Below are 27,289 nucleotides of genomic sequence, written 5' to 3'. Positions count from 1 at the left end.
GCGTTCTAAGGACTTGCTGCTTGCCTGCCTGCCTCCCCACCCCCCGGTGCCAAGAATTCTTGTCTTTCTCGTTCTTCGCTATGTCCCCATCCCAGCAAGGAGGCACCGGGCTCGCCGGTGGGTGCATGAATCATGCGGGTTGGGCATCTGCTTCCCACAGAGGCAGGCGCTGGCCGCGGGAGTCCACAGCTCCGTGGCCTGTCTGAGGGACTGTCCTCTGAAGCCCGGGGGTGAGGCCTGCCCTTCTCACTTTGCCTGGGACACAGAGAGTTCCTAGCTAGTCACGAAACCTTAAGGAAATGCTGCCATGCTAAGTCAAAGAGGGTGCCCGCAGGCTGTGCTGAAGGCGGGGGGCCCCCTGAGCCTCTGCTCTGAGCAATAGACAGAGGAGCCGGGGGAGTCCATCCCCAGGGCCTGACCACTTCCTGAGGGCAAACCTGTCGCTTGGCCACCACAGTGTCCTCGTCCTTGGGACAACCCCACAGACACTTGCTCGGCGACACCCAGGACCAGCTGCACACCCCTCAGGGCTGGGCTTTCTGGGGAGCTGGCCGGGGTACAAGAGCATCTCCTGGAGGAACCCTGGGCCAGGGGTGGGGGTCATTGAGGGGGAAGCTGGTAGCAGGCCAGCACCACCTGTGGCCACTCCCAAGGCCATGAGCTGGACCCAGGCGGCCATGGAGCCCCTCTGTGCCCCACCATTCACCCGTGAAATTTAGGGAGGGGGCAGGTGGGTGCTTGGCTCTGAAGTGGAGCATTGGCATGGGGATGGCACAGGAGCCAGGTAAGAGGAAGGCCTGTGAGAATAGTCAGCCTCTGCTGGGAAACTCGAGAACAGCTCAGGAAGGGCCGTTGCCCAGGACCCTGCTCAGGACCAGGGTCTTCACTTCAGTTCATGCCTGGGAGGATTCCAGAACTTCTAGCACATTCTAAACAGGCTCTGGACCACCCAGCTGGAGAACTGAGTGAGCGTTTCCGGGCGGGGCTGGGCGGGGCTCCTCCGCAGCCTGGGGTGGACCCCACACCCACCTCTGGCTTGAGGAGCGGGGAGTGGGCAGGGGTGGCAGAAAGTGGCTATTTCCATGGGAGCCGGTCAGACTGGTCAGTCCCTGCTGCCTTTCGCAGCCTCGTGTGTAACTGCTGTGGACCACGCCACTTGATGTCAGGCATCCGCACTCAACCCAGCGAGGTCAGATCTGCTCCTTAAAGATGCGTCTTGATCAAGGTGAAGGTCACACAACTGATGTCCAGCCCTGCCGCCACGCAGTCCGTACACCTGGCACATGCGCTGCCCGGTTCCCGCACACCCGTCCCTGCAGAAAGCAGCCCAGGCACCCCACCCCAGCAGCCCAGGGCTCCCCTGGCCCCCACGAGCCTGCTCTGTTCCATGGACCTTGCAGGAGGCCGCAGGGCAAGTCCGTTGTCCTCAGCGTGACAGACATGCCATGTTGCTCAGCCATTCACAGTTTTTGGGTCTGTTGGTTTTGCTGTCTGTCCTCCAAGATGCTGCTGCCCCGAGGCCACCCCATGCTCACACCAGGAGCCCAGAAGTTGACCTCTGCACTCTCCCACCCTAGCAGCCTGTCCATCCTGTCCAACGGCCGGTCCTACGTCCCTCCTGTCACCACCTGCACCGTGAGCTTTGGCAGCCACACCATCCCAGCGACCTCTCTGCAGCCAGGTGCCATTTCTAAACGCATTATCAGAAGGCATTCCTCTCCCGCCGGAGGCCACATGGAAGTGGCTCCCATAGCGACCTACACTTAAACTCCATTTCTTACTCGTTGAGGCCTTTCATGACCTGACCTTGCTCATCTCTTCTCCCATTCCTGGCCCTGCTTTCATTCTAGGTGCCACAACCACCCTGGCTTTCTGTCCCTTGACCTCGTCAGTGCCCTTCTCATCAGGGGTCTCTGCACCCACTGTCCCTTCTACTGGGAACACTTCTCCCTGGTTGTGACCTGGCCATTGACCTGACTCAGGCGGCATCTTCCTCCAGCCACCTGGTAAGTCAGCAATCCAGTCTCCTCCACTTTACTCACTTTATTTTCAAGGCCTGTGGTTACCGGGCTTTGTGGTGTGCTGGGCTAGCGAGCTCTGCGAGGGCGGTCTGTCCTGCTCATGGCCCGTCCAGTGCCTGGGCACTTCTGGAGCTGAAGGCCAGATGCCAGCAGTGAGGGCTCCAGGGCCCCGGCCAAGGGTTCAGGCACCTGTTCCGGCGTCCCGCCCTGCTGGGTGGGGTAGAGAGGACCACATCCAGAAAGAAATGGCCTCCCCTTTAATACCAGGTGATGCACAGAGGCCTCCAACTGGAAGACCCTCTGCGGGGACAGCCCCATGCGTCCAGGACACCAGCTCTGACCGTGATGACTCACGGGACACAGCCACATCATGCCCCGGCCCCTCCCGCACCACGACCAGGCGGGCCACCCTACCGTCGTCTCTACCCCAAGTCCAAGCCGGGACAGAGAGGCCGGCTCCTGGGCTGCCTGTTAATTTTGGGTTTATCACCCTGTCTCTGGCACCCCTCTTCCCAGGCTGTGCTGGGGGGGCACCCCACCTGATGAGACTAGTCTCAAGCGGGGGCTAAGACCTAGTCGGCTTGGTCCCGGAGAGCGTGGGCCACCCCGCAACCCACCCGCAGCGCTGCCCACCTTCCCCCGCCCGGGGTGGAACTAAAAGAACAGGCCTCCCCGCCACGAGGCCAGGCGGTGAGGGGGCAGCGAGGGGGCACTCCAGGAAAGCGGCATCGCGCGCCACGGTGCCAAGGCCCAGGGCCGGGTAGCGGGCATCTGCAGCGGGAACATCTGAACACACGCACAGGAGGCAGGAGGCAAAGGCGCCGGCCTCTGCCCGCAGGGGGCACCGGAGGGGAGGCCCCATGCCCCCCTGCCAGGCTGTCCACGCGGGCAGTGCCCACCTCAGCGCGCAGCAGCGGCATCCCACGGGATTGGAGCCTCTGCCCGCCCCGGTCTTTTTCAATAGCTCAATCCTTTTTAATAGTTCCGAATTGGCATTTTTAAAAAAGATTTATTTATTTTTACACGGGAGCGGGGGTCCCGCCCGGGGGTGCGGGGTGGGCGGGTCCCCGAGACAGGGCGGGAGGGGACAGGCCGCCTGGCCGCAGCCCCCGCGCAGGGGCCCGGGAGCCCGCCGCGCCCTGGGGGTAGCCCGCGCCGGGCCGGCCCCCGCGGCAGGGGCTGCGGACGCCCCCCAGCGCGGGGGGGGGGCGGGGGGCCGGGGAGCCGCCCCGCAAACGCGCGGCCGCGGCCCTCCCCTGCCCCTGGGCCCGCGCCCGCCAGCGGCAGCGACGCCCGTGTGAACTCACGGAGCAGGCGGGGCGCGTTGCAGCGGGACGGGGGCCGACGGGCCTGGGCCCCGGCTCGGCTTCCCCGCCGCGGCGAGACCCCGGGCGCCCGGCCCGGCCCGGCCCGGCCCGCAGCTCCCGAGGGCCTGGCTCCGGCCCGCGCCGCCGCCGCGGCGCCCCATTTATACGGGTGGGCGGGCCCCGCCCCTCGCGAGACCCCGCGGGAGTTCCGGTGCGCGAGCCGGAGCCCCTCCCCGGGGCCTCTCGCGGAGCCTCCCGACGCAAGCACGCACGCACGCACGCACGCACGCACGCACGCAGGCGCGGCGACGTCAGTTCCCGTGGCGGCGCCGGCCTGCTTCCGCCTTCTGCCGCGGCGCGCGCTCTGCTCGCAGCCGAGTCGGGAACATGGCGGCCACGGCCACGATGGCGGCCTCGGGGCCGGCGCGGAAGCGGCTGCTCAAGGAGGAAGACATGACCAAGGTGGAGTTCGAGACCAGCGAGGAGGTGGACGTGACCCCCACCTTCGACACCATGGGCCTGCGGGAGGACCTGCTGCGCGGCATCTACGCCTACGGTCCGCGGCCGGGGCTCCGGCGGGGCGGCGGGCGGGCCTGGGCGCGGGCCTCGCGGGCCGGGCCTGGCGCGGGGGGGCGGGTCTGGCGGGCGCCGCCCCCCGCAGCCGCCCCCCGCGCCTGGCCGTCCCGGCAGCGTTTTGCGCCCAGCGGCGGCGGGCGGCGCGCCGCCCCGGCCCGGGGGCTCGCGGGGCCCCACGGCGCGCCCCGAGGCGTCAGCCCCCGCGGGGGGAGCGCGGGCAGCCTGGGCTGCCGGCGGGGTCGGGCTGGCGCCTGTGGCGGGGAAGGGGGTGGAGAGCAGAGCGGCCGCGGGGTCCCGGGAAGGGCCTCCCGGGCGCTGCGCCTCGCTGGAGGAGCCGGTGGGAGGCTGCTGGGCAGGGGGAGCCGCAGGCGCCGGCCCGCGCTTGGGGGCCGAGAAGTCGGTTTGGCTGTGAGAGCAGCGGAGCGTGGGGAGGTGTCGGCAGGGAGGGGCCGCGCCGGGCTCGCCGTGATGGAGGTTTTCCTGGGTGTCTGGGGTCCCGGGGCCCGTGAGGCGGGAGGAAGCAGGGGCTGCCTTGGGAGGGCTGGCCGGGGCGGGGAGACAGTGGGCGAGGCTGCCTTGGCTTAGGAGGGAGGCCTGGGGGAGCTGCTGTGGGCTGGAGAGCCCTGTGGCCTCCAGGTGGAGGTGTCGGGGAGGCAGGTGGGAGCCCTGGAAGAGATGGGGTGGGGGTGCAGATACGTGTCTGGGGCCTGGCGGCCTTTATCCTCAGGTTCCCGCAGAGGTGGGGGAGTGAGAGGCACCTGCCTCAGGCTGGCAGCCCCGCCTGCCCTCTTGGCCCCAGGGTGCGCTTCCTGCAATGCACAGCGTGGTTTCCCATCCACACGCTTGATGGTGGGGGTTTCACACCCCTGTTAAGATTGCTTTTGTGTAACATGGGACTAGTTTTAAAGACTGCAACAGGCTGAAGTATTTGTACTTGGAAACTACCTCTGCTCCTTCTGTGCGTTGGCTGGGGGCTGCCTCCGGGTGGGAGGGAGGGCAGCACTGGAGTCCCGCAGGGCAGCCCAAGCCTTGTGTCAGTAGGCTGGGCAGCGGCGGCAGTGCTTCTGGACCTGTTTGTGACGCGGGCCCACAGGGTGGAAGGGCACAGCGTAACGGGGGGCCGCCACCCCATTCCGTGCTCCAGATCTTGTACACGCAGATTTTTCAGAACACCCGGGGCCTCTATCCCGCCCTCGAAGTCCTTCACAGAGATTTTCTCTGTGTAAACGAGGGCCGGGAGCCGGCATTCCCTTCTGCCCAGCTCACTCGCCGTCACCCGAGAGCCAGCAGGGCGCCGGGTCTTCGCAGAGGGGTGGCCCCGCCACTCGCAAGCCCCTGCCGTGGTGTCTGCCGGTGTCCTGCGGGTTAGCGCTCATTTTTTCTGTTTTGATCTACAGGTTTTGAGAAGCCGTCGGCCATCCAGCAGCGGGCCATCAAGCAGATCATCAAGGGGAGAGATGTCATCGCACAGTGAGTCACTGCTTGGGGGGGGGTGCGGGCGCCGGGGGCGCTGCCTAGGCTCTCCTGACATGTCGCTTGGGCAGGCTGATGGCACCGTTTTTATTTTTGCGTCCACGTCTTGAGCACTTTCGCCTCTTGGTCAGCACTACCTGGCAATCAGCTGTGGAGTTGCGCAGAATGCTCCTGACGGCCCCATGTTGAAAAGACTCAAACGTGCAAAAGTATAAACACGTGTATACGCGTGTGTACGCACACGTGCGTGCTTGTGCACGTGTATGTAAATGCGCGTCCACTTGGAGGGTGGTTGAGTTCAGCGTCTCAGAAGGGGAGTCCCTTCTACCTGGGAGAGCTGTGGGGATACCTGGCTACACGCCATCAGCCCCCGAAGCTCAAGGCACATCTGCTGTCGTCACCTGTGCCCTCCACGTCCCCACAGTTAGGATGTCCGGGTGGGGCTGCCTCTGGAGCCCTGGCGTGATGGGGTGGGCTGTGCCCTGAACCCCGCATCTGTGGTTGTCACTAGGTCTCAGTCTGGCACCGGGAAAACAGCCACCTTCAGCATCTCCGTGCTGCAGTGTCTGGACATTCAGGTGAGCGGCTTGGGGGCCGGGCCTCCCCCCCTGGGCCCACCTTCTGCGCCGTGCGGTGCTGTGAAGTGCATTTCTCACGTCCCTCTGGTCGTCCTGACGCAGCGCTCTTCTGAGACTCTTATGTGTGCTGTCGGGTGCTGGTCTCCACACAGCTGAGTTAGCAGTGCCCCACCACGGGGGCTTTTGTTTCGGAGATTTTTTTTGTAACTAGTGGAAAATCTTGTCTGCAAGAATCCTGATCTGTGCACACACACACATTGCAGCGCCGCCCCCGCCCCCCCCCCCCCCCCCCGGATTTGGTGTTGAAGCCCTACTCATTGTTGCTTAAGTCTCTTGAAAGTAGCGTGCTGCTGGTGCGACGAGAAACCAGCCAAGCCAGCTTCACTCTGGGGGGTGGGGGGGGGGCTCCAGTTCGTCCACAGCGCTGTGAGACGAGGTGGTTAACGTAGGTCCGGCCTGCAGTAGCACGGCTGGCTGTGATGTGCTGGGGGGTTTGTTTCTGACCAATTATCTCTCTAGGTTCGGGAAACCCAGGCTTTGATCTTGGCCCCCACGCGGGAGCTGGCCGTGCAGATCCAGAAGGTGAGACGCTGGGGGCCGTGTCGGGTGTGCACGTCGTGTGTTGACGTTGGGCCGTGACTGGCTGGCCAGGTCCACCTGCCCCTGCTCCCTGTGCTCGGTGTCCAGCGTCGTGCCTGAGGCCGCCGTGCTGCAGGAGTTCCACTTTCAGTGTAGCCTGTGGCCCCCGAGAGTTTCTTAGTCTTAAAATTGTAATTTTTCCCTAGAAAATACAGTATTTTTAAGGAGACCGTTACGGGTATTTTATATTTAAATATCAGAAGTTTTGGAGGAACACGTGTTAAGGGGTCACTAGCGCCCCTGAGAGACTAGGTTGTGAAATTTCGTTCTCACTGATCCGGGGTGGCCTCTGCTCTGGAGGGCTGCGGTGCGTCTCACTTGACGTGGGCCCTGGCCTTGACGCTGCTTTCCCACGCAGGGCCTGCTGGCTCTGGGCGACTACATGAACGTGCAGTGTCACGCCTGCATCGGGGGCACCAACGTGGGCGAGGACATCCGGAAGCTGGACTACGGCCAGCACGTCGTGGCCGGCACGCCCGGCCGTGTCTTTGGTGAGCTTGCGCTGAGGACCCGGGGGGCGGCCAGCTGCGGGCAGCCAGGCCTGCCCTCGGTGTGCGTGGGGGGCCACGGGGCGCGTCACGCTGACTGCGGGGATCTCTGTAGACATGATCCGTCGCAGGAGCTTGAGGACGCGCGCCATCAAGATGCTGGTTTTGGACGAGGCCGACGAGATGCTGAACAAAGGTGTGAGTCGGCGAGGACTTTCTTCTCCATCTTAAAAATTGCCTAAGTGCCACGCCAGTGCAGGTGTTCTGAGGGGAGCCGGTTGCGAGGCGGCTCCCGTTCTCACCACGACTCTTCTGGGGGCCTGGGGCTGGTCGCCAGAGCTGCAGCAGCAGCCTGCCCCCGCTCAGGCCTGGGGACAAAGCGCTTCTGGCACAGCTGGCCTGTCCAAGACGCGGGCACGGGGCCGCGGTGCGCCGAAATTCCAAAAAAGAATTTGGGTGATGTAGGAGCGCTCCCCGCTGAAGGCAGAGTAGCCGAGGTCCTGCGTGGCCAGGGTGGCGTGAGCGTCACCAGGGTAGGGGCGTGTTCCAGGGGCGCGGGGGCCAAGGACCAGAGCGGCTGCCCCTGGGCTGGGTGTCCGTTGCAGCAGCTGCTGGCGCTCAGGACCCGGCCTGGGGCGGGGAGTCTGGTCCCGTGCACTCCCGGTCCGGCCTCTGAGGGTGGGGCGTGGACAGGCGACGCCGGCCCCGTGTGTGGGGCTCACGGTCTCCCCGTGTCCTCTCCGCACCCCAGGTTTCAAAGAGCAGATTTACGACGTGTACAGGTATCTGCCGCCGGCCACGCAGGTGGTCCTCATCAGCGCCACGCTGCCGCACGAGATCCTGGAGATGACCAACAAGTTCATGACCGACCCCATCCGCATCCTGGTGAAGCGGTGAGTGCCCGCGGCCGGCTCCTGCGTGGCCATGTGGGGCCAAGATGCCGACGCCCCGCGCTGGCTTTTGCAGGACGCTCCCTCGGCCTGGCCTGGTGGTCCTGAACAGGGCGTTGGCTGATGGTGCCGTGGGGCTGGGTTTGGGCGAACCGTGTTGCGCTGAGCCATCTGCTGTCTGGCTGGACGCTGGGGGAACAGTGGGGCCCAGGAAGCACCTGCGCCCGTTGTTGGGAGGCGCCGTGGTCACGGTGCGTCTGTGTCCCCAGTGATGAGTTGACCCTAGAGGGCATCAAGCAGTTTTTCGTGGCGGTGGAGAGAGAGGAGTGGAAGTTCGACACCCTGTGCGACCTCTACGACACGCTGACCATCACGCAGGCGGTCATCTTCTGCAACACCAAGAGGAAGGTGGGCGGCCCTCCTGCCGGCTCCTCGGGCGCAGGGCTCGGGAGAGCCGGGGTCCAGGCTCCTGGGCAGGTCGGTGGGATAGGCCCACCTGCGGGCTCTACCTTGGGCACAGAGGCCGCCCTGGCCACCTGTGAGCAGTAGGAGGCGCGTCCAGGAGCAGTTCTGGGCCCCAGGGTGCTGGGCTGCATGCAGAGCTGAGGCCTCACGTACTTCCTGGACCGAGGCGGAATTGGACGCCATCCTATATGGCCCGTGTGACAGCCACATGAGGGTTGCTGGCGGCAGCAGGGACCTTAGAGCGCTTGCCCCGGAGCGTCCAGGCTGCTGCCGCGCGTGCTCAGGTCACTCGCCGGGCGCGGCCTGTTCGGTCTGCAGGCTGACGGGCGTCGTGTGTCGTCCAGGTCGACTGGTTGACGGAGAAGATGCGAGAAGCCAACTTCACCGTCTCGTCCATGCACGGGGACATGCCGCAGAAGGAGCGCGAGTCCATCATGAAGGAGTTCCGCTCGGGCGCCAGGTGGGCGCCGCCTTCCTCCTCGTCTGCCCGCGGGGGCTGAGCGCCAGGGCCTGCCCCGCTGTGCCCGTGGGCTGCGGTCACTCCTGGGGCGGTGCTCCTCGACACCTGTGGCCTCTGTTCTCTTCAGAGGGCCAGAGGTCGGTGTGGGGTGTAGGGGCACATCCTCTGAGCACCCCTCGCCCGTGCTCCGCGCCGAGGCTGCGGCAGAGGGGCCGGCTAAGGGCGCGGCGTGGCTGGCCTCCGGCCCGAGACCGGCCGTCCGGGTGGCGTGGCGGGCTCCTTTGTGCTCCCTTCAGCGTGGTGGCGGCCACCGGGCCGGGCGGCGGGTCCGGTTGGCTGGGGCTGGGGTGTCGCTTCCTTCTCTTCGTTTGGATCAGAGAAGCGGAGCCCTTCCTCCCTACGGGGGTGCTGGCTGTGCGGGCGCTGCGTCTCCCTGTGCCGTTCCCCGCGGCCGCGCCTCCACCTTGGCCGGCGCTTGCCGCCTCGTTCCTCTTGCTCGGGGCCGGGCCCGCTGCCCGGGACGGCGTCTGTCTGAGTCGGTCTGCAGTTGCCACCTGCGTTGTCCGGGAGGAGCGTTGGCCGAGGCGGGCCCCCCGGGCCTGGGGAGCCGTCGCTGTCCCATCGCTGCCCTTCTGAAAGCCGTGTCTCGGCGGGGCTGTCACGCGGGCCCCCTCGTGCCCTCGCCCTTCACGCCGCAGCGGCCCCGCCTCGCTCTCCCGCCCCTCGGGCCAGTTACCTGCGAGGCATCTTGGGGCTGCTTTCTCCTGCTCGCGGCAAACCCCACTCGACCTGGGGCGTTCATGCGAGCGTAGCTCACGGGTGTCTTCATGAAAGCAGTCAGCGTGTGGTTTGGTTTTGTTGCCTGACCCCTTGCGCCCTCTGACCCCCGCACCCCCCCCCCCCCAGCAGCCTGTATTAGCGGCCGCTGGTTTTTACGCGTGTCCGACTCTGGAGCCACCGGCCACGTGAGCGTCCAGCATCGGCCTCTGTCCCCACCCACTTTGCTCACGCCGTCCCCTGGGCTCCTCCCTGGCTGTCAGCGCGGCCTCTGTCCTTCCTTTCGGCCGAGCCACGTCCCGCGGTGTGGACAGCCAGTCCCCGACCCCGTCCTCCAGCCGCACACGGAGACCCCGCGTCCCGGGCTGTGACCGCCGCGGTGGGCGTGGAGGTGGCTCCGGGCTGCGCGGAGCAGGTGCTGGCTCACAGGTGTTTCCGTTCCCCTCCTGGCGCCGGTCGGGCTCCAGTGCTGGAGGTTGGGGTGCATCTCCCACGCGCTTCGGGCCGGCGCCTGCAGTCGGACTTGGGGAGGGCCAGGTGGCTGGGGACGCGGGTGAGGCAGGGCCGAGCGCCCTCGGCGCAGGCCCCGCTACCTCCTGCCCTGGGCGCCTCACCCGCTGCTCTCCCGCAGCCGGGTGCTCATCTCCACCGACGTCTGGGCCCGGGGGCTGGACGTCCCTCAGGTGTCCCTCATCATCAACTACGACCTGCCCAACAACCGGGAGCTGTACATCCACAGGTAGGCGCCGCGCCCCTGCCCGCCGCGTCCCCCCACTGCGTCCTGGCCGCTCACCGACACCCTCCGCCCCCCAAGGATCGGGCGGTCAGGCCGCTACGGGCGCAAGGGCGTGGCCATCAACTTTGTGAAGAACGACGACATCCGCATCCTCCGGGACATCGAGCAGTACTACTCCACGCAGATCGACGAGATGCCCATGAACGGTGAGCCCACCGCCCGCCCCGCCCCCCGCCCCCGCCCCGGGCGCCCCGCCCGCTCCCTCAGCACCACCCTCCTCTCTCTGCAGTTGCCGACCTGATCTGACCCCGATCGGACCCTGCCGTGCCGGACGAGCCTCCCAGTGCCCCGGCCCGCCTCCTGTAAATAGTGCCCTGTGCTCGCTCTTTTCCATTAAACGCCGACTGTTTGCTAGGGCGCCTCCCGCTCTCCTGGGGCCCACCTGGGGGCCTCCTCTTGGGTGTGGCCACGCGCCAGCGCCTCGCCCCAGGCTGCGAACTGTGCAGCCTGAGCTGCAGATTGCGGGGAGCGCAGGGGGGTCTTTGAAGTGAGTCAGAGGATCCGGACTCGAGGCCCGTGAAGCCGTGGGTCTGCGCAAGGAACTTCCCGTCCAGCTGTCGCAGGGCCTTGTTCCTCGGGGGTGGCTGGTGGGCCGGCGGCCTGGGGTCGGGATGGGGCTGTGAAGGCCCCAGGTGATGGCAGAGCAGTCAGTCTGGGCGCCCTGGTGAGGCCGAGCTGCCGGGTGTGCGGACGGCAGGGACCGCCTGGGCCTCACGGGGCAGCGCTGGGCCTGGACCTGGAGGACAGTGGCTGTGGGCGTCCGCTCAGCAGCTGGGGCTTCTCTTGCTGGCAGAAAGGTTTTTTAGTTAGAGCTGAAGGGAAAACGAGGGAGGAAGCTGGTGTCAGGCGACGTCCGTCTACACCAGTAGCGAGCACAGGCCTGGTGCCCGCGGGAGGGGCAGCTTCCACGGCTGCGGGTTTGTCAGGTGCAGGGGCCGGACACGTGCCCCTTGAGGCAGAAGCTTCTACGCGGACAGACACTCCCCCCAGGCGGGTCCTCTCCGGCTGCCCTCGCAGAGGTGGCCCGGCCGGGGCTCCCCTGGACGGCCCTGGCACGCACAGCACCCTCAGGCCCCACGCCCTCCAGGGGGCTCTGCTGGCAGGGCCTTCGTTCCCGGTGCTTGGCGCAGCCGGCAGCCCCGGCGCGAGCAGAGGGTGGCCGGTGATGGATGCTGCTGTTTCTTGCTTTTCAAAACAATTCGCCTTTGGGCGTACGCTGTCGTAGGAGAAGCAACGCAGGGAGGTTTCAAGAGCGCAGAACCGCCTCTGCGCAGGCACAGCTCTCCCGTGTGCGGGCGCTGCCCCTGCCCCTGCCCCTGCCTTCCGCAGAGATTCAGCTGCCGCTGGCAGCGGTGGGCCCAGCCTGAGCAGGCGCTCGGTGCGCGGGAGCGGTACCCGCACAGCTCGGGCGCCTGGAGGCCTGGGGTCGGGGGGCGTCCTGCCACATCCTTACCTGCCCTGCAGCGGCCGCTGTGACGGGCGGGTGGATGCAGCCTGTCGCAGGCGCGCGAGCGCTCCGGGGGGGACACCGACTCGCTGGACGTGAACCCTAAAAAGCCAAATGCCTGTTACCAAAGCAAAGGCATCACAGGACCAGTGTGTGCCACGCGCATGAGCGGGGCACCCCCCGCCAGACAGGCCCGGCCGTGGGGGGACACACACACCCGAGAGCACCCAGGCCTGTTGCTGCGGCTCCCTCAGCAGGTGAGAGGAGGCACTGGGTCACCCGCCACCTGCCAGCCAGGCGCACCTCAGCCTGGCGAGCAGCATCTGGGGGCACCCAGCTCACAGCTGCTTAAGGTGGGTGGCGCCCCCCCCCCCAAGGTAGGGGTGAGGGATGGGGATGGCCACGGCCCCTCGGCCTTCAGCTTCGTCCCAGAGCAGCCGGCCAGGGAGGCCAGGACGGCGTCGGGGTGGAGATGCAGGGGCGGGCCTCGCGGAGACGTCCACGCGGCAGGTCGGGTCGGCGCGTGGTGAGGAGGGTGGCGGCCTCTGCCCCTTGACCAGCACCCCGCGGGAAGCTGACTCCGCCCGATTGCATGGCGAGCTGCGCGCAGGAGCCCACGTTTTGAGAAGAGCGATACCTGCTTCCCGAGAGCCCCGGGGCCGGGCGTGGGGGAGACATCCGGGTCCCTGCCCATCTGTGCGGTGTGGGTGGTGACGAGGGGGGCCGGGGCCCTGCCCGCGAGGTGGTTCAGGGGCTCCTGACCCAGCCACTGTACGCAGGAGCTGGGCAGGAAAGCCCGCGGCCTCGCTGAGCCCACGGTGTGCCCGCGTCGCCGCCCGCTGCCTGGGAAGAGACGCTGCGTCCAGAGGCCGCGGGCAGGAGCGGGCGCGCTGACCCGCTGAGGGGCGCCCAGACGGCAAAGCCTCGGCAGAGCAGCCGGGCGCCCGGGGGCTGGGGTGGGCGTGGGAGCGGCTGCCAATAGGCACGGGGTCTCTTGCGGGGAGAAGGTGCCCTGGGGTTAGCGCGATGGCACCGAGCACCACGGCGTGTAAAGGCGCATGTGGCGTGAGCTGAAGCCTCAGTGCCGGCGACGCAACACGGGTCTCTGACGTCACGCTTACAAAGGACACGGAGAGAGGACATGGCCGGGCCGCCTAAGCCGAGCGTGTCAGGCTGATCACGGGCACCGCAGGCGCTGACGGGGAGCGAAGGCCCTACTCGGGGACAGACGAGGACGCGCTGGCCGGGCCCCGGCTGCGTGAGCCACAGGTGAGGGCGTGCGGGCCGGTCAGTGGTTTGGCAGCGAGGGGGGTACTCCTGGGAAGAGGCTGGACTTTGGGGTCCCCCGGGATGCGCGCATCACAATCACCAGCATGACTGATACAAGCGCCCTGGCAAGGGGCCCCGCTGGGGGCGTGACCCTGTCCGGCACTCCCGGAGGCGCTCGCCCACCGCGGCGCTGCCCACAGCAGTGGGAACACGTCCGTCCAAAGAGCTGACCGCCATGGCGCCCGCGGCTCCTCACCGCACCTGACGCCCCAGACCTCCCGCTGCTGCTGAAGGTGGGTGAGCGGCGGCCACCCACAGGGGGAAGCCAGCGGCAGGAAGGCACGAGGGGGACGCAGCGGGGTGACCTCAAGGTGATTAAATTGGCCAGTGGGCACAAAGCACGCGCTGGGAGCGTCCAGCTGCACAACGTCCTAGAAGATGAACGTGGGCCTCTCGGCCAGGGACTGCCTGTCGGCCGCTGGGGCCGGGGCAGCGCCATCCACACGGCCCTGGGGGGGTGTCCCCCCCGCCATGGTCCTCTCACACCAGGCCCAGCTGGACACCAGTCACCACAGTCACGGGCTGTGAGATGACGCAGGGGTGAGGTGGGGTGAGGGGCTGTTTGATGGGCGGAGCTGTCAGGTGTGAGCTGCTGGGATCCGAGATGTGGGGGTGGGGGGAGCAGAGGGGATGTGGGGGCTCAGGTGATGGGGTACAAGGTGAGTTTTGCACCACTGAAGACATCAGGCCACGAGAGGCTTGGGGTGAGCGGCGCGCCGGGGGCGAGGGGCTGTTCGGAGTGCACAGCCTGGGGACGTCCAGACACAGGGTGGGGCGGCCACGTCCGCGGCTGGACGAGTCCTCCCTGCCCTGAACGCTGAAGGACCAGATGCTTCGTTGCAAATGCCCTTTTATTATTAAAACCATTGCACTTGGGATTAAGTGCCCCAGCTCCCGCCAACTCCCCTGAGATCAAGCCGCTCGTGGACGGGCCACACCTCGCCTGGCAGGCCCGGGCGGCGTTTGCAGCGGCTGCTGGCTCTGTCCCTCCCACGGGCCAGGGCAGCAGGGGCCTCGAGGTCGTGGCCTTGGTGCGGGCACCCTGTCCACGTGCGGCTCTAGTAGCAGCATGACCATCGCCACCCCCGACTGAGGCCGGTGGGGGCCGGCCCCGCTGTGGGGTCCGGGGGCCCCCTGGACCAGGAGGTAGACACGTCAGCAGATGTGGGTGTTGGGGGAGGTCGTGGCGCTGACCCTGAGCCCACAGGCCGAGCACAGGGCCCTGGGCCGCTGGTCAGGACCAGCTGAGGAGAAACCGCACACCCACGGTCAGCGAGACAGGGACGTCCAGGGTCTGGAGATGAGAAGAGTCAACCAGCGAAGCCCGGCCGGCAGGGGCAGGAGCCGGACGCAGTGGGGGTGGACGCTGGTGGGGGGCTGGGCGCGCTCAGCCCTGGGACACGGTGCTGTCCAGACGCGGCCCACGAGCCAACGTGGCGGAGGAAGTGGTGGGGGAGGGGGGCAGACTCCCCTGCTCCTGCCAGGCCCCGGGCAGTGTGCCCCCCCACGGCACCCCCAAGCCTCGCCCACCCGGGTCCAGCCCCGGGCCCTTGCCTTGTTCTCGGGGCTGTAGGTGAAGGACACGGGGACGCCGTCGGACAGAACCTGCCGGGGGCCGCGGCCACCCCCAGGACGGTCACCCTCCTCAGCTGCAGGCCCGCCCCCTCGCTGGCCACGTGCACCAGCTCGCTCCTGACGGTGTTCTGTCCACAGAGGGGCCGCGTGAGCGGCAGCGGCGCCGGGCAGGTCCACACCACACCCCTGCACCCCGGGGCGCCTGGAGAAGGCCAGGACACACCTCCTGGCCGCCGTACAGTCTCCCCAGCCCGGCAGGCCAGGACTGCCGTCTCTGCGCTTGCCCACCCCCCACCCCCGGCCCAGGACTCACGTTCCCGGCCAGGAAGACCACGTGCGTGTAGGCCCCTCGCTCCAGCACGTCCAGGCTCTCCCCGTCGTCCCAGAACAGCTCCCCGCGGGCCTCCCCGCTCGCGGTCAGGGCCACGACCAGGGCCATGGGCTGCCCGCGGGTCTCGGTGGTGGTAAGGCCGGGGCCCTGCAGGAGGGCGCGCGGGTCGTGTCCCAAGCCCGGCCTCCAGGTCCAGGACTGCTGGACAGCCCAGCTGCGAGAGGCCGGACGGCCCAGAGCCGAGCAGCCTGGATGCTGAGGTGGCCCCGGCCAGGGGGGCCAGTCCCTCCCGCTTCCAGGGCGGGCCCCGGCCACACACAGACCAGCTGCGCCCGAGGCTTCTGCATCCCTGCCTTGAAGGCCGCCCCAGGGTCCCCCACCCCCAGGGGTCTCTCCTCAGCCCTCCGTCCACACCCCACGCGGCGCTGGGCGGACCCCGCGGGACAGAGGGCCTGCGGGTGTTGGTAGCCGGAAAGATGACGCGGTGCCCCTCCCGCCGCGTCCAGACTGTCCTCCACCCGCAGGCACTGTCCGCTCTGCTGGGGAACCTGGGGGGCCCCAACTTAGTGATGGGCGTGGGCCCCAGTACCTGCACGGGGAGGAGGTGCCCGGCCCGCAGATGGAGGTTGATGGTGTCCAGGGGCGCCGGCAGCGTCACCCACTGCCCCTTGCTGCGGATGGCAGGCTCGCGGGGGGCGCGGGACGGAAGCGGGAGGCTGCCGAGGGCCTCCATGGGCACCTGGAGGGGGCGTCCTGTCACATGGGGGCCGCCGCCTCAGCACACGGACTTGGGGCTCGGAGCAGGGACCCGGCCACTGAGTGGGGACCCCAGGTCCAGGGCAGGGGCAGGACTTGGACGTGGAGCACAGAGACCCCACTCAGCTCTGCGGGGCCCTGGCCCGCCACCCCTCGGCCTCCCGTCCGGAACAGGGGCCGTCCAGGCCCTGGGCCCGCACCGGGGGGCGCCGGCTGCTTGCAGCCAGGACGTAGCAGACCTGATCCCGCTCCCCCAGGCCCACACACAGGCCGCCCCGCGGCCCCGCCCGGCACTCACCGTCTGCAGGTCGTACCACGTGCCGGCAGGGAAGTAGCCGGTCACCTCGGCCTGGCCGGCCTCCAGCACCGGGGTGATGAGCAGGGCCTCGCCCCACAGCAGCTGGCGGTCCACGGTCCAGGTGCGGGGGTCCTCAGGGAACCTGCGGGGGGCCCAGGTCAGCGGGCAGGGCCGAGGAGGCCCAGGAGGGGCAGACGCTGCTCCCTGGGGCTCCACTGAGCGGGCGGCACCGGGGCCAGCTGGCGCGCCGGACGGCACAGGGCCCAGGCCCGAGGCTGCTCCTGCCGCCCCACTGGGCACGAACACTGGTCCTGGGGGCGCTTCACACCCCAGGGAGACTGAGCCCTTCGGCCGGGCGTCCCCTTGAATCCTTCGCCGCTCCGGCCCGGACGCTGCCGCTTCCGCGTGTTTGTGGAAGGGCCGCCTTCTCCCCCCAGCCCAACCCGCCCTTGGCATCACGCTGCCCCGGGCCTGGCGGGCGCGGCACTGTCCCGTGGAACTTCCTAAGTGTCACTGGTGACACCGGACGCCGCTCTGGATCGTGTGTCTGCGCCGTGCAAGCGGCCAGCCGCCCGCTGGCTCGCCCTTCCCGGCGCCATTTTATCCAGGGAACCCCGAGGCGTCCTCGGCCCTGCGCCCTCCAGACCAGGCGAGTCTGACCACAGCAGAACAGCCCCCTCGGGGTCCCCCTCTGTGTGCTTCACCCGGGTCCTTCCGTACTCTGACTGCCCCATCCTGAGCTGGAAAGTAAGGGGTGGGAACCGGGGGTGCAGGGGCACCCCAGCACAGAGGGCCCAGGCCCTGACCCACTCAGCAGCGACATGCTCCCTGCTCAACTCCTGGCCGGGTGCCCTGCCCCTGTGGTGAGAGCCTCCCTCCCCTGGGTGCTCACTCCAGGAAGAGGGGCCGGGCCACGGTCTCCCCGGCGACGTGGGCGCGGTGGAACAGCGTGTAGAGGTGGGGCAGCAGGGCGTAGCGCAGCCCGAAGGCCCTCCTCATGGCAGCCTGCGCCGAATCGCTGAACCGGTACGGCTCCTGCGGCTGGGCCAGGAGAGGGATGGAGGGCTGGGCTCTGGGCCCCCACCCTGTGGGCCCAGCCGGAGAGCCAGCTTCCTGGCCGGCCAGCCTGTGCCTGGCGCATGGGCAGGAGACCACCAGGGAGGAGCCTTCCGGCCTGCCCGCCGCGCCCGAGGGCTGGTGAGGCCCTCCAGGCTGCCCGCCCCCTCCAGGCTGCCCGCCCCCCCCAGGCTGCCCGCCCCCCTCCAGGCGCCCGCCCCCTCAAGGCTGCCCGCCCTACCAGGCTGCTGAGGTCGTTGTGGTTCCGCATGAAGGGGTAGAAGGCCCCCAGCTGCGTCCAGCGCACGCACAGTTCTTCCGACGTGTTGCCCAGGAAACCGCAGATGTCGGCCCCCACCAGGGGCACCCCCAGCAGGTTGAAGAGCAAGACATCTGGGAGAGCGGAGGAAGACTAAGTCCCGGGCTGCCCAGCTGGACCCGCTTGTGGCCAAGGAGCCCACAGACCAGTCCGCTCCCCCTGGGAGGTGAACTGGGGTGGGGGGTGGGGGGCGGGCTGTGGGCCTGAGCCACGGTCTCCCCGGCGCGGGGCGAGGGCACGAGGAGAAGGGGTCTGCAGGCAGCGGCCATCGTCTCCTCGCAGAGACACCGGAGAGAACTGCGCGGACGACGGCCGCACCGGCGCTCCAGGCAAACCCCGCAGGCCGCGCCTCCCGCCCGGCTCTCACCTGGCACGGAGTCCGAGAGCTGCTCCCAGCTGCTCCACACATCCCCGGTCCAGTGGCCGCCGTAGCGGCCGTGGCCGGCGAAGGTCGAGCGAGAGATCACGAAGGGGCGAGTCCCCCGGGCCTTCACCAGGGCCCTGGAGGGGAGGCGCGGAGGGCCAGTCACCACGTGGCAGCACCTCCTCCTGCCCGGGGTGCAGCGGGGCTGGGCTGGGGCCACCACCTGGGCTGGGGGTCCTGTCTGGCCGCCTGACCGCCATGGTGTCACGGAGGGGAGCCCTTAGCCTCGGCCACCCCACTCCCTGTCTAGCCACCCCGGGGCCAGCATGGGTGCGGGCTGGAGTGCCTGGGCTTCGTCCCGCACCCTCGACGTCCCAAGCTGGCCCTCACCGGTGGGAGGCAAAGGCTTCTGTGAGGCCGTAGAGGTTGTGCAGGTTGTAGTGCGTGGAGAGGAACTGGCGGCTGGAGGCACAGATGGTGGCCGCCCGGAGGGTCCCGCCGACCACCCCTGGAGGAGAGAGCGGGGCCTCATGTTCAGGGTGCCACCTTGGAGGGCTGGTGTCCCCCCTCTGCCCCAGCCACCCTCTTCTCAGGAACAAGAGCTTGGAGCCCCCCAAACCAGAGAAGAAAAACCACCGATGGAGATACTAGACCCCCGCGGGTGGGCGGGCGGCGCACCGGGCACATAGGGTGGGCTCTCCAGGTCGTTGTCGGGGCAGCCGTCCACTGAGCCCTTCACGAAGTTGGACGGCTCGTTCATGTCCTGCAAGAGGGGCCCGTGGTGGGTGCCCAGCTGGGCAGGGTGGGGGGTGCCGCCCGTGGCCCAGGGGGCCCCCCACTCACAATCCACATGCCGTCGAAGGGCACCTGGGTGTGGAACTCGACCACCATGTCCTGCCACCAGTCCAGGGCCTCGGGGTTGGTGAAGTCAGGGAAGGCGCAGGGGCCCGGCCACACCTGGAAGAGAGGCCTGAGAGAGAGCCCCCCAGCCTGTACCAGGCCCCAAGAGTCCCAGCCTGGGGGGGTGGGTACAGCATTGGTGACAGGACCATGGGAAAAACTCCCCTCTGGTCCCACTTGCAGACTTAGGCCCGGGACCCTGGAATCTGCCCTCCAGGGGCGTCCCCTGAGCTGAGCACCTTGCACTGGTTCTGGGCAAGCCCCGGATCAGGAGGGCAGAAACTCGGTGGGGTGCCCACAGGGAGCCTGGGGCTCTCAGGAATCCCCAGGGGCCCCAAGCTCTGGTCAAGGGTGCAGAGCTGCCCAGGCCGGGCCCGCTGCCCAGGAGCCGGGGGCTCTGGCGGAAGCACCCGAGGAGGTGACTCGAGGCCCCGGCGGCCCGCCCCACCATCCCAGGGCACCAGCGCCTCACCCCACAGCGGCCCCGCCCGCGCTACCTTCCCGATGAGCGGCTGCCCCGTGGCGTTGGTGATGAAGACGCCCCTCCGCAGCCCCTCGTCGTAGGGCCTGTAGCTCCCCGGGGGGCCCGCGCTGCTGATGGCGGGGTCCTGCGGAGGACACTGTCGGGAGGCGCAGGCCGCGCGTGGGCAGCCCCGAGTCTCGCTTGTCCTTCGAGCTCCCCGGCCGTTCCGGGGTGTCTCTCCCCAGCGAGAGACAGAGAAGCCCGGCACCTGCCCTCGGGGCGGCCGTCGACTGCGGCTCTCCTCTGGGCCAGGCCGCCCCCCGAGGGCTGCTGCGATCGCGCTTCCCGGGGCGCCCACCCCTGCCCCCCGCGGCCCGGACACGCACCACGAGCACCACGTAGCGCCGGCCGCCGCGGTGCAGCGCGCGCACTAGGCCCGGGAGGTCGCCGAAGCCGCCCGCGCCGAAGGTGAAGTCGCGGCGCGCGTCCATGTAGTCCAGGTCGTTCCACTGCGCGTCCTGGAGGACGGACGCCCCGCGGTGACCGCCCTGCGGGCCCCGCCGCCCTGCGGGCACCCCCACCCTGCGGACACCCCCCACCCTGCGGGCACCCCCGCCCTGCGGGCACCACCGCCCTGCGGGCACCCACCACCCTGCGGGCACCACCGCCCTGAGGGCACCCACCACCCTGTGGGCCCCGCCGCCCTGCGGGCACCCCCACCCTGCGGACACCCACCACCCTGCGGGCACCCCCACCCTGCGGGCACCCACCACCCTGCGGGCACCCCCGCCCTGCGGGAACCCACCACCCTGCGGGCACCGCCGCCCTGCGGGCACCGCCACCCTGCGGGCACCCCCGCCCTGCGGGCACCCACCACCCTGCGGGCACCACCGCCCTGCGGGCACCCACCACCCTGCGGGCACCCCCGCCCTGCGGGCACCCACCACCCTGCGGGCACCACCGCCCTGCGGGCACCCCCGCCCCGCGGGCACCCACCGCCCCGCGGGCACCCACCGCCCCGCGGGCACCACCGCCCCGCGGGCACCCACCGCCCCGCGGGCACCCCCGCCCCGCGGGCACCCACCACCCTGCGGGCACCCCCGCCCTGCGGGCACCCCCGCCCTGCGGGCACCCACCACCCTGCGGGCACCACCGCCCTGCGGGCACCCACCACCCTGCGGGCACCCCCGCCCTGCGGGCACCCACCACCCTGCGGGCACCCCCGCCCTGCGGGCACCCCCGCCCCGCGGGCACCCACCGCCCCGCGGGCACCCACCGCCCCGCGGGCACCACCGCCCCGCGGGCACCCACCGCCCCGCGGGCACCCCCGCCCTGCGGGCACCCACCACCCTGCGGGCACCCCCGCCCTGCGGGCACCCCCGCCCTGCGGGCACCCCCGCCCCGCGGGCACCCCCGCCCCGCGGGCACCCACCACCCTGCGGGCACCCACCACCCTGCGGGCACCACCAACCTGCGGGCACCCCCCCCCTGCGGGCACCCACCACCCTGCGGGCCCCGCCGCCCGCGCCCGCCGCCCGCGCTCACCAGGGGGAAGGCGGCGCGGGTCATGTTGTCCGCGGCCTGGCGCGTGAGGGCGGCGGAGGAGTAGCCCCAGCGGCTCAGGTGGAAGCCCAGGCCCCAGTAAGGCGGCATGGACGGGCGGCCTGCGGCGGGCGGGGGGGCGGGGCGCGGTGGGCGGGGCCGGCCGGAGGCGGGGCGAGGGCAGGGCTTGCGGCGGGCGGGCCGGGACTGGGCGGGGCAGAAGGCGCGGCAAGGACGGGGGCGGGACAGGAGGCGGGGCGAGGGCAGGGCAGAAGGCGTGGCGGGACCGGGGGCGGGGCGAGGGCAGGGGCGGGGCGGAAGGCGCGGCCGGGACAGAGGGCGGGGCGGGGCGGGGCGGGGCGGGGCCAGGCCGGGGCGCGGCGGAGGGCTGGGGGCGGAGGTGCGGGGCAGGGCGGAGCGTACCCACGACGTCCAGGTACTGCCGCACCACACTCTTGGGCTCCGGGCCCAGGAAGACATACACGTCCAGGATCCCTCCTGTCGTCCGCCAGCTGAGGGCCGGGCTGGGCTGCAGGACCACATCTGGTGGGAGTGGCCAGGCTCAGGGACGGACACCCCATCCCAGGGACCGCCGGCGCCGGCGGGTCCTCCCTGATGGGGGTGGGGGCGCAGTGACCCTGAGCTGAGAGGCTGGGGCCCTGGAGCAGGATGGGGAGAGCAGCTGGACCCCGGAAGCCCCCCATCTGGCCTCTCTCGCCGAGTGGGGGTCCTGGAGATGCTGCTTGAGATGCCCCGGCACAGCTGGCAGAGGAAGAAGCCACTGGGCTTATCCTCGGGGTAGCGATCTAGGGACACCTTCAGCCTGTGGGGGCAGCTCAAGAGCCCCACACTCTGCCCATGAAGGATGGGGCTGGGGCTGTACCCAGAGGAGCCCCGGGCGGGGCCTGCGGCTGCTGCTCACCCATGGCGTTGCTGTTGAGCAGGAAGACCCCGTGCGCCGACCCGCCGTCCTCCAGCGCCAGGTAGAAAGGGTGAGAGCCGTACAGGTTCGCGTCGTGCTGGGACCCGGGACAGGCTGGTAGGGCACTCTCGCTCCCCTGCGCCGTCCCCCACTCCTTCCCCCCAAGCCCCCACCCTCCGTACCGCAGGGGCCATGTCCCGGTTCCAGAGGGTGACCCTGGTCCAGTCGGTGCTGAGCATCAGGGACCCCAGGCGCTCCGCGAGGCCGGTGATGTGCCGGGTGGGCAGGGAGGTGGACAGCTGCAGGAACTGGTCGGCGAAGAACAGGGGGGCCACCGTGGTGTTCAGCCTGAGGGGCACAGACCAGGCCTCACACCTGGGGCAGCTGATGCCCGAGGTGGACCCTCCCAGAGCCCGCGAGTCAGGGCCTGGTGCCCTCTAAGGAGGGTGGGAGGGGCCTGGCCAGCTCCGGGACGTACTGACCTGGACAGAAGCAGCCAGCCAGGTCCCCCCGCGCGGGCATGGGGAGCATGGAGCATATTTGGAGGAGGGGCTGGCGGCACCCACATTGGCCATGGTGGGCAGGGGACCGGAGTGCCCCACCAGCCCTGCCTGAGAGCTGGGGCCGGGCAAGGCCGCCCGAGAAGGCCTAGGAGTCGAGGCCCCTGCCCCCCACCTCCCCGGCAGGCCCAAGCTGCCCAGCCCAGAGCCACGGCATGCCCGAGGTCACACGGGGTCAAGGGCAAGGCTAACACCACAGGGCCAGCCTCGTCGGAGCACACCCACTGCAAGTGCTGGCCGCCGGGCAGGCTCCTGCTGTTCAGCAGAGAGCACCGCCCTGGCTCGGCTCTCCGCCGAAGGGCCACTCCTGAGGCCTCTTCTAGCCCTGCCCTCCACAGCTACCGCCTGTTTCTAGAACCTTCTAGCCACACGGCTCCCAACACTGCTTTTACGGACTGGCTCATGCCTGGCTGCTAGCCCAGAGCAGGGGGTAACCCGGCCCACACGTGAGGGGGTACACTGCCTTCCAGACGGTGCCTTCTCTGCGGATGGGGGCGGCTTCGAGCGGCCCTGCTCCCGAGCGTGAGGCTGAGCTCCGGGGTGGAGCGGGGCTGGCCAGCTCCGAGCGATGCGCACAGGGAACCACGTGTCACGACACGCGGCCCCCGCAGAGACCTCACGCGCGGCGGGCAGAGCTGCTGTGCGGCGGGCGGGGCCCTCCGATGGCCGGGCGGGGAGGGGGCGCCGCGGCCATTCAGCCAGGAGGGGGCCGTGGGGGACACTCGAGGTGCAGCCACACGCTGGGGACCCAGGTTGGAGGGCCAGGCTGCCCGGGCGCCTCGGAGCTGCTCCCGCTCCTGCAGGGTCAGGCGCTCTGGGCAGGGAGGCGGGCGGGGGAGAGGCTCCTGCCCCGCGGGGGCGCAGCAGAGAACCAAGCAGCCTGGCGCTGAGGAGGGCCCCGGCACGGCGCTGCCAGCATGGCTTGGCGGGGCCCCCGCCCTTCCCTGTAAAGTGGGGCAGTCACAGACCCACCCCCGGCTGCCCCCGGAGCGACACGCAGCAAGAGCGCGTTGGAAGGACAAATAAATAGGACGACACTGCCTGGTTTTCAGCAGGCGCCGCTGGCCTTTGGGCTGGCTCACTGTGATGTGGGGCGTCCAGCACCCCCCCCCCCGGTGCTGAGCAGTCGCGGGACGCCGGCAGCCCCTGCCCACTGTGGCAACCGCGTCTCCAGCTGCTGTGGCGTGTCCCCGGGGCAGCCACCCCCGCTGGGCCCCGCCGGGCGGCCGGGCCCTCCCAGGGCCGAGGGGAAGCCGCCAGGGGACACTCACAACACCCGACCGTCCAGCCTCCGGCGCACGACCAGCCCGAAGGGCTCCCGCGAGAACTCCACGCTGTAGAGCGGGGCCCGGGCCCGGCGGCGGGCGCGCGGGGTCCGCAGCGGCACCTCGTAGCGCCTGTTGGCGGGGTCTTTGATCTAGGAGGAGCGCGGAGGCCGTCAGGCTGCGCAGGGGCCGGGCAGCCCTCCCCCACCTGCTGTGGCCCGGAGAACCCCTCCGGGGGCCGGGGCTCGACCAAGCTTCGGATAAACGCTTCCCAGCGAGCGCCCACCCCGCGCGGCTCGCGCCGCCTAGCCACCAGCTCCTCCGGGTTCTCCGGGACCCAAACGGACTGCGCCCTGCGTTTGTATTTGCTGGCGCTGGCGAGGCTCTGCCCCCAGGACCCCCGTCATGGCGTGAGGTGGCAAGGGGCACCCGGCTCCGTGGGGCACGCAGCAGTCCGGGGGGGCCAGACGACCCGGCCCGTGTGTGCTGGGAAGCCCAGAGGCCAGGGGCTGGGAGACCGCTGGGCTGACTGAGGCCTTGCCCTGGAGTGGGGGACCCCACACCGGGCAGGCGAGCCCGGCCGCCCTCTGCCCCTCTTCCCTGCAGGTACCCGCAGGACTCCGGCCCCCGTGGGTGAGGCTGACCGCCCTGCTCCCGAGCCCGCCGCGGCACGCTCCAGGACCTCTGGCCACCGTCTCTGCCCTACCACTCCCGGGGCGCAGGCACTGCACAGGCCCACGCTGGCCTCCCAGGGAGACGGGGACCCTGGCCGCCCCAAGCACAGTCCCCCCACCCCCCTCCGGCCCGGCCCACGCGCCCCGCCCACCGTGACGCGCAGCCGGCTCTCCGTCTCCATCAGCACGTCCAGCCGCAAGGTCAGGACATCCTTGGGGAAGAAGGTGGGGGTGGCGCGGGTCAGCGTGGCCGTGTAGCCCGTGTCTGTGCTGCTCAGGTTCCCCAGCACGTAGCTCGGGTAGCTGGGGGGGAAGAAGCACCAGGGCTGCCCCATCCTGGGGGCCTGGCGCTGCCCAGCAGGCGCGTAGCAGCAGCCCCGGGCCTCGCACTGCTCCCGGGTGATGCCCTTATCAGGGGCACAGTCGAAGCGGCTGTTGGGGGGCACGTCGCACTGCGTGGGTGTGGTGCCGGGGTGGCCATGGTCCTCTGGGGCAGGCAGGCGCCCAGGGCGGTTCTCCCCCGAGACCCGGGAGAAGCCACGCCACTCCCGGGGGGCCGCCTCGGTGTGCTGGAGCAGGGTGCACCCCAGGAAGGCGGCCGTGGCAAAGGACAGAAGGGCGCAGACCACCAGCAGTGGGCCGGAGCAGGGGGGCTTCCGGGCGCCCATGACGGGGTGCGGCTGCGGGTCCTGGAGGCCTGCAGAGAGGAGAGCAGGACTCAGCCGGGGCGGCGGGAGGCAGGGGGCGTCCTCCAGCTTGCTGGCCCGGTGCACCCAGGGCGAGGCCCCCGGGCACCGAGGAGGGGCGCACAGTCGGCCTCCTGGGGGCGGTCACGGTAACCTCCGCGGTCTGCACCCCGCGCACCCCAGCAAGCCCTCTGCACGGCTCTTCGCCTGGCCTGAAGCCGGCGTCCCCTGCGCAGGCCCACCCGGGCTTCTTCTCAGCAGCGAGTTATTCCACAACGGAACGACCGTCTACTCGGGGAGCAAACAGCGGCCCCTGCGGGCACCCTGGTCCTACAGCGGGCACGTCACCGAGGGGGCCGGGTGTGCTTGAGCGAATCCGCCCTGCCCCGCCCCGCTTCTCTGGCCCAGCGAGCTGTGCATTTGGCACCAGAGCACCCACTTTCCCGCCGCCCCTCACACCGCAGGCGTCTCCCGCGGCTCTCACACCTAGGCCGGGAGACGGGCTGCCGGCGCAGATGGGGGCAGAGAAGGAGCAAGGACAGAGCGCCCTGGACGTGGGGCACACAGGGCCACTGTGACTCCTCAAAAAGCCACAGAGGAATCCAGCGTCGAGGCGCCAACAATGAGCAACGGCGCCCAGGGCCGGGCGCTCCACGGGCGGCGGAGCAGGCACAGTCCCAGAGCCCGAGCACGGAGTGGCCGGTGGGTGGTGGCGCCCACGGGGCCTGTCGCTGTCCCTCTGTGCCTTCCCGCCTGCCGGACACAGGCACACCAACGCCTGGGGTGCACGCGGGGCACAGGAGGCCTGCCCCGGCCTGCCGCTGCGGGCACCTCTGCCAACGGTCAGGGGCTGGGGGACGCTCGGTCACTGACACGGCCACCAGGCCAAGAGCCTGCTGCCGGAGGCACGTGGGTGCGTTGGCCGGATTCCCCGGGGCGAGATTACTGAAGCCTGGCATGCTCTTCTTTCAGCCCAGCTACTTGCTCTAAGCACTCTGCCAGGAACAGCAGCGGCCTGGTCTCTCCAAGGAGCCGCGCACGCCGACCGGGCGGAGAGGAAGGTCCCCAGGGTGCGGGGCTGCCCTGCAGGCTAAGGAGGCGGCAGTGAGGCAGGGCTGAAGCCCTGGAGCCAAAGCTGGTCCCTGGAGGCTGGGGCTCCCGGGGGGCTCCCTGGCTGCCCCCCACCTGTCAGCCGTCCCCACTCCAGGCACAGCTGAGCGTGCCGGCCCTGTCCCGCTCCTCTGACCCACGGGCTATCAGTTCCGGGGCTCACCCCAGCCCCTCGGGTCAGTCACTGGCCGGAACAGCAACAGAGCCAGGAAAGTGTCCTCCTGCGATGTGTCCACTGGAAAGGACCCTCTGGGGGCAGCGGGGCGGGGGGGGGGCTTCCTTGCCCTCGGGGATGCCCCCAGCACCAGGACGCTCACCAGGCAGCAGCTCTCTGCAGGGCCTCCTCCGGGGCGGGGGACACTGGGTCCTGCCCTGCCTTCAGGCACCCGCATGCGTCTCCCGCCACAACTCCCAGGCCCGGAGTCACGACTCGGGCGGTGCTCAGTGCTCTCCTCACATGAACATGCTGGCGTGGGGGGCCCTCGCAGGCCGCCAGGATGGGCTCCCCACTGACTGTCCAGCAGACCACCCAACCACCAGGAGGCCCTCTGGCCTCCACACTGTCCAGGGTGCAGTTCTTTGGGGGCTGCCCCCTCCCTCAGCTCTCTGGGGCACCTACCGGGCAGAGAGACTTTCTCATCACCCCAAATCTGGAGGGGGCCTGAGCTGCGCCAGGCGCGGGGACAAAGGTCAGACACTTGTCTGTCCACACCAGCGAGCCCCGCCTGCCGGGTGGACGCGCCTGCCCGCTGACTCAGGAGCCGGGGCCTGGGGGCAGGCCAGGCGGGCTCGTGGGAGTGCGGCCCAGGGGCACCCCCGGGGGTCCCCGCTCAGGCAGGGGCGGTCCGCAGAGAGGGCCTGGGGGGGCGGGGCGGGGGTGTCCTGGGGGGTCGCGCTGGCCTTCAGGAAGCGGCCCGGAGCCGGGGTCGCAGGCGGTCGCGGCCACGGCGGGGAAGCCCCGCGCTAACCTGCGGGCGCCTCGCTCTCGCCTGTAAACTGGGGGGCAGCGCCCTGCGGCGCGTCGGGGCCCTGAAGTCACGGGTCACCGCCTTCACCGCCGCCTCCCGGCCGGGCCCGGGCCCGCCGCCCTCCCGGAGGCCAGCCGCGGGGGACCCCGGCGCCTCCGCAGCGCCCGAGCCGGGGCGCCCCGCACCCCGGCCGCGGCCCCCAGGGCTCACCTCGCGCGCCTCAGCTCCGCGCGCGTCCCCGCCGGCGGCCGCGG

At 70.1% G+C, this 27,289-nt stretch overlaps 2 protein-coding genes and 1 long non-coding RNA gene across 4 annotated transcripts; 2 read left to right on the top strand and 1 right to left on the bottom strand.

The window, feature by feature from the left end:
- The first annotated feature begins 997 nt into the window (after positions 1 to 997).
- On the top strand, positions 998 to 2,884 carry LOC119231692 (uncharacterized). Its single transcript, XR_005121918.2, has 4 exons — positions 998 to 1,225; positions 1,578 to 1,681; positions 1,851 to 2,006; positions 2,289 to 2,884. It is a non-coding gene; the product is annotated as an uncharacterized LOC119231692 (long non-coding RNA).
- Positions 2,885 to 3,674: 790 nt separating this feature from the next.
- On the top strand, positions 3,675 to 10,853 carry EIF4A3 (eukaryotic translation initiation factor 4A3). Its single transcript, XM_037493396.2, has 12 exons — positions 3,675 to 3,884; positions 5,302 to 5,374; positions 5,889 to 5,955; positions 6,475 to 6,537; positions 6,953 to 7,085; positions 7,198 to 7,278; positions 7,834 to 7,975; positions 8,242 to 8,380; positions 8,782 to 8,897; positions 10,306 to 10,413; positions 10,489 to 10,616; positions 10,700 to 10,853. The coding sequence occupies exons 1-12, from the start codon at positions 3,716 to 3,718 to the stop codon at positions 10,714 to 10,716; spliced, it is 1,236 nt and encodes a 411-aa protein (XP_037349293.1). The 5' UTR covers positions 3,675 to 3,715; the 3' UTR covers positions 10,717 to 10,853.
- A 3,630-nt stretch (positions 10,854 to 14,483) lies between these two features.
- Positions 14,484 to 27,278, bottom strand: GAA (alpha glucosidase). 2 transcript variants are annotated; one of them, XM_037493579.1, is made up of 20 exons: positions 27,246 to 27,278; positions 24,424 to 24,968; positions 23,604 to 23,749; positions 21,955 to 22,120; positions 21,773 to 21,869; positions 21,274 to 21,393; positions 20,854 to 20,972; positions 19,695 to 19,826; positions 19,343 to 19,453; positions 18,789 to 18,902; positions 18,624 to 18,708; positions 18,336 to 18,453; positions 17,949 to 18,082; positions 17,504 to 17,655; positions 17,099 to 17,247; positions 16,207 to 16,348; positions 15,742 to 15,891; positions 15,135 to 15,299; positions 14,801 to 14,949; positions 14,484 to 14,540 (listed from the first exon to the last, which is right to left on the bottom strand). In XM_037493579.1, exons 2-20 carry the CDS (start codon positions 24,937 to 24,939, stop codon positions 14,516 to 14,518), a joined length of 2,790 nt encoding a protein of 929 aa, XP_037349476.1. In that variant the 5' UTR covers positions 24,940 to 24,968; positions 27,246 to 27,278; the 3' UTR covers positions 14,484 to 14,515. The 2 variants fall into 2 exon arrangements, with proteins under 2 accessions (XP_037349476.1, XP_037349477.1); XM_037493580.1 differs by lacking the exons at positions 14,484 to 14,540; positions 14,801 to 14,949; positions 15,135 to 15,299 and having other exon boundaries at positions 15,757 to 15,905.
- Between the last annotated feature and the right edge of the window lie 11 nt (positions 27,279 to 27,289).

The sequence above is a fragment of the Talpa occidentalis genome, unplaced genomic scaffold (genome assembly GCF_014898055.3).
Source record: "Talpa occidentalis isolate TD23 unplaced genomic scaffold, MPIMG_talOcc4v2.1 talOcc4.7, whole genome shotgun sequence".
Classification (NCBI taxonomy): Eukaryota; Metazoa; Chordata; class Mammalia; order Eulipotyphla; family Talpidae; genus Talpa; species Talpa occidentalis.
Note: the sequence above shows the minus strand (reverse complement) of the source record. Positions and strands in the feature narration are given on the sequence as shown.

Coding starts and splice junctions, on each gene's coding strand:
- GAA (XM_037493579.1), bottom strand. CDS start 24,939: ATGGGCGCCCGGAAGCCCCCCTGCTCCGGCCCACTGCTGGTGGTCTGC. Junction 19,827..20,853: donor CCCGCGCCGCCTTCCCCCTG/GTGAGCGCGGGC, acceptor TCCGTCCTCCAG/GACGCGCAGTGGAACGACCT. Junction 18,903..19,342: donor GGCAGCCGCTCATCGGGAAG/GTAGCGCGGGCG, acceptor CCTCTCTTCCAG/GTGTGGCCGGGCCCCTGCGC.
- EIF4A3 (XM_037493396.2), top strand. CDS start 3,716: ATGGCGGCCACGGCCACGATGGCGGCCTCGGGGCCGGCGCGGAAGCGG. Junction 6,538..6,952: donor TGGCCGTGCAGATCCAGAAG/GTGAGACGCTGG, acceptor TTTCCCACGCAG/GGCCTGCTGGCTCTGGGCGA. Junction 7,976..8,241: donor ATCCGCATCCTGGTGAAGCG/GTGAGTGCCCGC, acceptor CTGTGTCCCCAG/TGATGAGTTGACCCTAGAGG.